The sequence below is a fragment of the Chenopodium quinoa genome, unplaced genomic scaffold (assembly GCF_001683475.1).
Source record: "Chenopodium quinoa cultivar QQ74 unplaced genomic scaffold, ASM168347v1, whole genome shotgun sequence".
Classification (NCBI taxonomy): domain Eukaryota; kingdom Viridiplantae; phylum Streptophyta; class Magnoliopsida; order Caryophyllales; family Amaranthaceae; genus Chenopodium; species Chenopodium quinoa.
This window is the reverse complement of record NW_018742461.1, coordinates 4,334,221-4,343,546: the sequence shown is the minus strand read 5'-3', so window position 1 is coordinate 4,343,546 and position 9,326 is coordinate 4,334,221. Positions and strand designations below refer to the sequence as shown.

Here is a 9,326-nt window from a genome sequence, read left to right as displayed (position 1 = left end):
AATTGTGTGTATACATAGAAGCCTCTATTGGTATGGAAATTCTATGCAATGGCTTCACGTATTTACAAGTATACAACTCTCAATGTCAAGTTAATTCCCAAAAAAAAAAAAAAAAAACTGTGAGGAAAAAACAACTGACATGAGCAAGAAATGAAACATAAATGAAACTATGTGAGTTGAAGATAAAAACCTTGGTACAAAAGCAATAGACAGAAATTACAGAATCGGATCTTTAAAATTTTAAAGGGAAACATTTAGAGCAATTTCGATTCGTGTAGACTGATGAAAATTTGGGCAAATGGACCAAAAGTCTAAAACTTATATAACAGGCAAACTAGTTTTTTGGTCCAACTCAAAATCAAGAACCTATTCTAACGTTTTGAACCAAAGTGTTCAATTTTTGTGTTTTCAACCGAATCAACACTGTGACAGTGAACTGTAAAGTGACATAAATATACCAGTAGGATCAACCCCTCAGTGAATACTTCTTTCCTTGAAAAGGCTGGAACTTTGGCTCTTCTTTTTGAGGCTCCTCTGGTTTCTTTTCTTTAACAGGTTCCTGTATAAATCATGCAACATTTGGTAAATAATTGATGTGAATTATTTGATCAAAGGCTTCACAGAACAAAATTAGCGGGGGAGAAAATAAAATAAAGGCTAAACACAGGGGGGAAGGGTAATATATAACAGTACCTTTGGTGCCTCCTTAGTAGGGCGATTTGCGTTGGAACCAAAAACAAGCTTTCCTTGTGATTGGCGATTGGGGCTCTGGGAGCTAGACCCTGCTGCAGACTTCCCAGCACTAGAGGCAAGGGCAGGCTGCTTATCTTTTGATACCGAGGTAGAAGCAGGGGAAGGTGCCGGCTGTGCAGGTTTACCATCCAAGCGCCTTCCAACACCAGTAAAGGGGTTAAATTTTGGCTCTTCAGCTGGAGGTTCTTCATCTGCACCAATGCCAACATTTAGCATTTACTTATCCAAACATCTGTTGCACAAGTCTACCAAATTGACATGATCCCATTCCCAAGTAATTCTACTGAAATTCCACAGTATAGATTTCACCCCACAAGCCATAAACAATTATTTTCTTCGAGGAACAAAACTTGCTGTTACGTAAAGCAATTAATGCCACTGTAAGAACTTTACAAGGTTCAGCATATTCAATTTGTCATTTCTGATGATTTTCTCTAAGAAAACCTCCTTTATTTATTAAACATCAAGTTGAGAAGTTCAGTGCATTGAATAAATAATTCTTGACAAGTTTTTCCCATCCTACTAAATTTTTAAGGCTTTGGTAACCCAAGTAAATCCTAACATTTTGGCCATAAATGGTTCCTACCAAATTCGTTCAAACTATATCTTTTTCAAAGACACTCAAGAAGACAACTACTAGTATAGATTAACTACAGGATCATGGTTATTTGGAAAATTTTAAAAAGACAAGCGCGTTCACATTATGTTAACCAAGGAGGATTGATACAAAATATTTGCTTCAATGGCATTACTGCAGTCTCATGATTCTCATCAAGTAGCTCCTACCATAGGCTAATAGCTTTATTAATTTATGCATTTCAAATTAGTGGGTAAAACTCCTAGAACAATTTGATACCTGTTTAAGGAAAAGAGAAGGATTCACCCATATATCAGATATTAGAATGCAGTAATACTACAAAGTTTATTACCCCATCCCAGTATGTTTAAATAAAATAAAAAAGCTTGCACAAAGTGCTTTCTTCGATTGAGTACAAAAGAAAAAGTCATGTGCATTAAATTTTAATTACTCCATGCAGCAGTCATAAAGCTATAATTCCCACTAAGAAAGAAACAACCCAACAATAATAGAGGCACAATAAGATCTCTAGGTATATTATAACTTCAACTAGAAATTAAGTCCGAAACTCGACAAAATTTATGGAAATATGGAGATACTTAACCATGTAATCAAGGGTTTAAGAGAGGCTCCATATAATCTCCAATATCAGGGAAAACTCTTGGCAGCCTAGTTAATAGCAACTATATAAAACTGAACATATAAATTGTAAGAAGAAACAATAAGCATATAAACAAGCATTCAACCAAATAAGCCCCATGTTCCATCAAACACAAAGAGAGTAAAGTGATTATGCAAACCTAGAGCTAGTGCCTTGCCAGGAGCAGATACTGCAGGTCTTTCAGGCTCTTTATAATCAAGAGGAGGGGCAAAGTCCACCTCACAGTCTGTCTCGATAATACTAATTGCATGAGAGGGCTTTGTTTCAATAATGTCAATGTAATACTTCTTATTATTATATGCCACCATGATGCTGTCACCAGAAGTCAAGCAGGAATAATTTCTCAAAGTAGTCTCCAAACTGCACAAGGGGATAAATACAATGGTAAGAAAAACTTGAGTATATTTACCTAGCCACACACCATTATAAAAGATGCAGAGAATGGATGTCTAGACTCCAAAAATGGTAGATGATCAACTTGTGATATGAAAAAAATAGCCACTGCAACACATTGATCATGGATCCAAGCAAGCCATAATATGAGTCAAGAAGTTTATGAAACTAAAATGAGTCAATCTAGCATTCCACTAACATACTCAAACCTCAAATCTGCAAACTACATAGAGTTCCTTGTACTCCTGGATATGACCATTGATTTCATACAACAATTCACTTCCACAGGAATTTTATTTGAGAAACTTTTATACATACTAGGGGTGGCTAACGCTTCATAGCTGGCCATGTCCGGTGAGCTTTTTTGTTTTAGTCTAATGTCACAACTTTAGTTGTTGGCAAATGGCAACATTAATGAAGAAAAAAAAAATACTACCTCCGTTACTTTTTAGTTGCAACAAAGAAATTTTTTTTATCTCACAAAAAATACCCCTTTGTTGTATCTAAAAGGAAAAATTGTCATGATTAATCCCAACTTTGCTCCGTCCGCCAATATTAATCCCAACTTTTGTTTATTTTTTATCACTCTCAACATAATACCCTATTAATTTTTATCACACCCAACCGGTCATCCAACTTGATATTGCAAGTTACCAGACACGTTTCCACACGTGATAGATCCAAAAAAAATTAAAAAAATAAAATAAATAACAAAAAAAATTAAAAAAAATAAAACCCCAACCGTTACCCAGCAAGGTGGCAGCCCTGCCACCTCCAGCAGGCGGCAGCCCCTGCTGTCGCCGGCAGGGAGAAAGCCCCTGCTGTTTCGGCCAGGTGGTAGCCGCTGCTAACTCCGACCACCGACCTTCTCCCTTCCCCAGTTCCCCCACCGTTTTCGCCTCCTTCCCCACCGTTTTCGCACCCTTCTCTGCCATTTCGCAGCTCCATCTCCTTCCCCGTCCGTTTCCACCCCATTCCCCACTGGATTTCGCCATCCTTTCCTTTCCCCGTCGAATTCCAACCAGCCACCTTCCATCCCCATTGAATTTCAACCACCTTTCCCCGTAGAATTTCGACCCCTTTCCCTGTTGAATTCTGCCCCCTTTCTCCGTTGAATTCCAACCCCTTTCCTTTCCCCGGTTTTGGTACACGAGAGAAGAGAGATGGAAGGGCTACTGCTTTGGTGCGGTTGTGGCCGTGGAGAAAGTGGAGCAGGGGCAGTTTGGGTGGCTGAAATTGGAGAGTGAAGGTGGCTGAAATTGTAGAGTGAAGGAGCAGGGGAGGATGGTCGGGGCAGCGCCGACACCAGGCAGGGAAAGGGGGTCTGGGCGGTGGCCGGTGCTCCAGGGGAAGAGGTTTGGCTGGCCGTAGGTGGCTGAGGGCTGTCGTTGGGTGGTTTTTTTTTTTTTTTAATTTTTGATTTTATTTTTTTAAAAAACAAAATTACTTTTTGACCAATCAGGTTGCGACATGTGTACAAGTAATCCCAAGTCAGCAAGGTTTACCTCTTCAATCGGTTTCAAGTCACTTGGGGGTGATAAAAATTAATAGGGTGCAAAGTTGGGAATGATAGAAAATAAATGGAAGTTGGGATTAATAATAGCGGACGGAGCAAAGTTGGGATTAATGGTGGCAATTTTTCCTATCTAAAAAGTAACGGAAGTAGTATGTAAATAAAATTTTAGAGATATGAATGTCTACACACAATTCTTAAGAGTTCAAAAAAAGATGTTATTAACATTAATGAGGGAAAACACTATTCATAAGAGTAATCTCATACTTTTTAAAAGGTAGGGAAGAATAAAAAACATCAGCAACACCCTGGTTTTTTCTGAGCAACCTTCTTTCAACATCAAAACCAAAATTCCCACCTTACTCACTCATCCAAATCTAATAGACACAAGTATGAAATGATTCTAAATACCTATAGGAAACTGATCAAGAGCAATAACAACTGTGAAGGGAAGCATGATATAATCTAACAAACTAGAAAACAATTCACTTCAGCTCCTGAAAACATATCTAACAAAGGGAAGAAAAAACCTACATTGCCTTTGGATTGGAGATATCCAAGAAGTCTTGTGTGTGAGGTTGCAGTTTAACATACGTCCCCTTAGGCAGAGACACACTCTTAACCCTGACAATGTCTCCCTCTTGCAAAAGCATGTTTTCCATCATCTAAGATAAATTATTATTCAACAAACAATCAGAAACTACATCGGTCATAAAAACAGAATTATCAAGCATATAGCCAAATCAGATACATGACAGCATACCCAATATGGCATATAAATCATGCCTTCCTCAGCAATGAACTCCAGAACACCACAGTGAGAGACTCGATTTGCACCATCATTTCGCAACTCAAAAAGCATTGGGTAGTCAATATGAAGAGAAGCTGCACAATAGAGTTATATCAGTATCACAGAAAAGACCACAACATTATTCAGAATGCCAAGAAAGACTAATATCAGTAACTAACCTAAACGATCAAGAGCTGATGGAGGCATAATAACTGCAACAGCATAAACAGAATCAATACAAATTTCCACAGAAAAAATAAATAAAAATGACGTAACAAATGAACTGACTTACTTTTATCACCACTTTCAATTTGTGGCTGAAACAAAAGAGAAAAGAACATTAGAGGTACATCCACAAAAAGAATGATGGCATGCAGAACCATGAATTTTTGTAGATGTGGAAAACATTACTATTTACAAAGTTAAGAAATGCAACCAAACACAAAGAGACATCACAAGAGTAGCCAAGTGACTAAGATCATACAGACAAAACTACGAAACACCCAAAAAGGTACAGGTGCAGATGCTATTTACATTATATATATTAAAAAAAAAAAAAAAAAAAAAAAAAAAAGCAATAAGAGTTCATCAGTAATTCCAAAACCATCAGTATAGAAGATAAGCTATATATTAATTACTCTCCGCAACATCCATTAGTTGTACACAAAAATCTGTGGATAAAGTATCTGAACCTTTTCAATAAAGGACGCTGGGTAACATCGATAGGATTGCTCAAATGATCCTCCATGGTATGGATAACCATTGAAAAACTGCAACCACAGGAAAATAAACCAAAGTCAGACAAATCAACTTCAACATCATTTTTTATAAGGATTCAATTTACAAGCAGCCATACAGCAATTCAAGCCCCTCAAATTGGGCAGGGTGTAACAAGAGGAGCCATAAAGCTATCTGATCAGTTCATTAAAAGAGTTATATTTGATCCAACCAAGCAGCAACAACAAGTAATCAATAACTCATGCAAGATGCTTGTATCTTGATTCTTGACAATGATGATATGGGACAGCGCGTAAACACGGAAAAGAGCTAGTACTATTTGTCCTAGTTCAAAATACTCCTCAAATATTCCTACTATCCCCAATATACTAAGATACAATTGAGCAAGAGAGGGCTAAGGCCAAAGTATACATAACTTTCCAAACTAACGACTGACTCTATCAAAATTCAACTAATAAAATAGGATAGAATTGAACACAGTGCAGAACATACAAGTTGATATACACATAAATCTATCGATGGGGCTAGACACTAGAGTCTTCAACAATGCACTACGACTCAAAAGTGTCCCTAGGTGTTTACCTTTGGATCCTATTCTTCGTCATTGTATGAACAAAAATAAAGTGCAATGCTGTGAACCCCCATACCCAACCCCCCTAATTTGAGCAGGAATTCCACACATTGAGCAACGCGCATTGTTTGCAGCTTGTGTTTTTCTTTTCAGAATTACACACACATTTCAGTATGCAGTGTCAAAAATTCAATGTAGAAACCTATACAAATCAGTCTATAGGCGTAGACATTGTTTGAGCAATAATGTGTATCAAACTGATTAAGTATAATTATGTAACAAGTAATTCAGGATTATTGCGTTATTCAATCAAAAGTTTTACACGTTTGCTAGAAATAGGAGTGAGGGAGATTGTATGTAGCATTGTAGCTATATAGTTTTTGTCATTCTAGTTCGAAAGGCATCAAAACTGAGTCTTTCCAATCTATCATAATAGGGTAACTTGTCTTAAATTGAATTTATAGGATTGAACTTAAAGGTGAGCCTACATTCCGAATTTCTTTGTATCTAAAGATTAACTCATCTTTTCTTCTTTGAATTGTCTACTCTATAAAACAACTTCTTCTTCTTCTTCTTTTCCAATCGTCCTTGTTCTCAAGACTTTATCTTTCTTTAACTTTAATCAAATTTAACCAAAATTGCAGCAATTCAATACGAAAGCAACCACAATTAACCTAAAAAACAGTCATAACACCCAAATCAAAGCGCAAAATTTGTAAATTCAAACCTAATTACATAGTAAAACCTACTAACCATTTTTTTCTGCTCTTTAAATTACGAAACCACACACCCTCAAATACCCTGCAATTCCAACCAAAAAAAGATTAAAACTTTACATAAATCAACAAAATTAAATCACCGGAATAATTTAAACAATGTAAGAAGCTATCAAAATTCAAACTTAATCAAAATTAGGTTTAGTACAGAATTCAATCAATCCATCATAAACCAAAATCCAAACAATTATAAATTATTCGTACCGATCGAGGGAAATTAAGTACGAATACATTGCAAAATTAAAATTTTAAACAAATGAATTCAATCAAAAGAAAATAAAATTAGAATTGAAAATTAAAGCAAGAAGTAAAGGGTACCTGAGTAAGGAGAGAGAAAATAGAGTAGAAGTGTAACGCTAGAGATTCCCAAATTTAGAAAGAAAAAAAAAAAAAAAAAAAAAAAAACAAGAGGAGAGAGAGAGAGAGAGGTGGAGGAATATAGAGAATTGTGAAATTGGCTGAATTGCAGTTGGATTTGGAAAGATGAATCGACGATCACCTCTCCAATTGGACTTCTTAGTTTTCACGCTTCTTTATTTTTTTCGGGTTTTGTTAAGTCCGTGTGTTGTCCGAGTTGACTAGTTGAGTACGGAGTAATATTCGTGTTATATTAAGTTTAGGTCTTAGCTTGTTGAATGAAAATATTATGGTAATTTTTTAATTTTTTTTGACAATAAATTATTATAATAAATTTTATTTTCACTTATTTTAGGAAATTTGATTTCATATGGATGTTAATAAGGATTAAGGTATTGTTTACTTTTCCCTTCAAAAAATAAAAAAAAAGTATTGTTTACTTTTCTTGAACATCAAGTATGTTATCTTATTTGTCTTAAAATTTATTTTATTTGAGCTTACTCAAAAGTATTAGCCTTTTCTTACTTAATGTGGACATATATTACCCCTAAAGTAAATGAAAATAAGGTAAGGATAACAAAGTTTAATAAATTTTGATAAAGATTGATAAAATTTGTTAAACTTCAATAAAACTAAATAAATTGTGACAAAATTTAATAAGCTCAAATTAGAGTAAAAATTCTTTGTATAGATCAAGAGATTGTTGTGCTTTACCCAAACATGTCTCATCTCGCTTTCTCAAATGTCAAACAAATGAACGTTTCATCTCTTACAAATAAGACTCTTATTATTTAATGGTCACATTATTGTATGTAATGGTTCTTTAGACACATTATTCAATCACATCTAAATAACAATAATCTTGTATCATTGAAAAAAGAAATTATGGTTAAAATTCTAATTAACTAGATGTTTAATTTTACCATAGTGTCTTTGTTAAAAACTTAAAATAATGAACCCACTTTAGTATAATTGTTATCTTAGGTGTGTTTGTAGCATAAGTTAATTTTAAATTACATGTACAAAGTATTAATGAATTGATTGTTTTAAGTAAGGCTCCCTTATGAACAAGTTTTCCCTACTTTGACCAGATAGATCAACATTATCATCCTTAAGTCTACTTTCAAGAGCTAAATAGTGTTAATAAAGAAAAAAAAAAAAAAACTTTTTGTAAAGAATAAAGATCACTTGGCAGTTGGCATCTCCCTATTTTGCAATGCAATGACTTTTTCATGTCATATAAGTATATAACCACATCCAAAACAACCCATATTTATGCCAAATACGATCACATGTGTCAAAATTATATGCAAAATCTTAGCATTTAGTATGATTTTTTTTTACACTTTAAAGAGTTTAAACCATTACCTTACAAAATAGGACTCACTTGTTGAATTTGTGATCCACACACCAACTGTTGGTAAAAAGAAACACCCTATTAAATCAACACCTCTCACATCAATAAGTCCAATTACACTGGTTAATTCTTGAGATTAAAGGAAAAAAATAAGAAAACCTTAATAAGATGTAGATGGTTAGACTTGATCTAACCACTTTAAAATCACAAGGTGAGTTATACACCATTTTCTTCTTGTTTTAAGATATACAAGTATGCATTAATAGTAGTTAAGAACATTTTGGATCAAAATAGATGATTCAGATTATAAAGTAACTTGAAAGTACAACTAAAAATCTAAAATGTTGATATTTTGAATATGTGTGAATTTTATACTTTGTATTATTTTTTTATGTTTATTTTTTTTCCAATTTTATGCCAAAAAAATTCTTGCAACTTTACTTGTTTATAATTGTCGACACGAAATTGCTAGCATCCGATTCTTTTGGGCTACTTTACTACATGGACCATGGGGTAGCACCTACTTGGGCCATCTTATCTTTGGGCCATTAGAAAGGCATCTATGAGTCACAACTCACAAGATTACTCAAACTTTATCATAGTCCATCTCTGTGATAGCAAAATAATGTCTAGATGCAGTAGTCCACAAGTAAACAGAACCAATGCTTCTGGTCAAAACCACCTACATTTATAATATTCTCTTCGTTTCTTAATGTTGCCGAAAAGAATTAATTGATTGTAGAGGTGATACAAGTGGAAAATACCAAAAACGATACGAAACAAACTCAAATGGATAACACAATATGGCAAATTTTAAGTAAAAAAGGAAGTATATACAGG

General features: G+C 34.5%; 1 protein-coding gene across 1 annotated transcript; it reads right to left on the bottom strand.

Annotated features, from left to right (window-relative positions):
* Positions 1-176: 176 nt before the first annotated feature.
* On the bottom strand, positions 177-7,318 carry LOC110718864 (ubiquitin recognition factor in ER-associated degradation protein 1-like). Its single transcript, XM_021897788.1, has 10 exons — positions 7,091-7,318; positions 6,750-6,797; positions 5,380-5,457; positions 4,980-5,004; positions 4,867-4,899; positions 4,661-4,782; positions 4,432-4,562; positions 2,131-2,351; positions 694-944; positions 177-559 (listed from the first exon to the last, which is right to left on the bottom strand). Exons 2-10 carry the CDS (start codon positions 6,750-6,752, stop codon positions 467-469), a joined length of 957 nt encoding a protein of 318 aa, XP_021753480.1. The 5' UTR covers positions 6,753-6,797; positions 7,091-7,318; the 3' UTR covers positions 177-466.
* Positions 7,319-9,326: the final 2,008 nt, after the last annotated feature.

Coding starts and splice junctions, on each gene's coding strand:
- LOC110718864 (XM_021897788.1), bottom strand. Junction 5,005..5,379: donor CAGCGTCCTTTATTGAAAAG/GTTCAGATACTT, acceptor CTTTTGTTTCAG/CCACAAATTGAAAGTGGTGA. Junction 4,563..4,660: donor TGATTTATATGCCATATTGG/GTATGCTGTCAT, acceptor AATTTATCTTAG/ATGATGGAAAACATGCTTTT.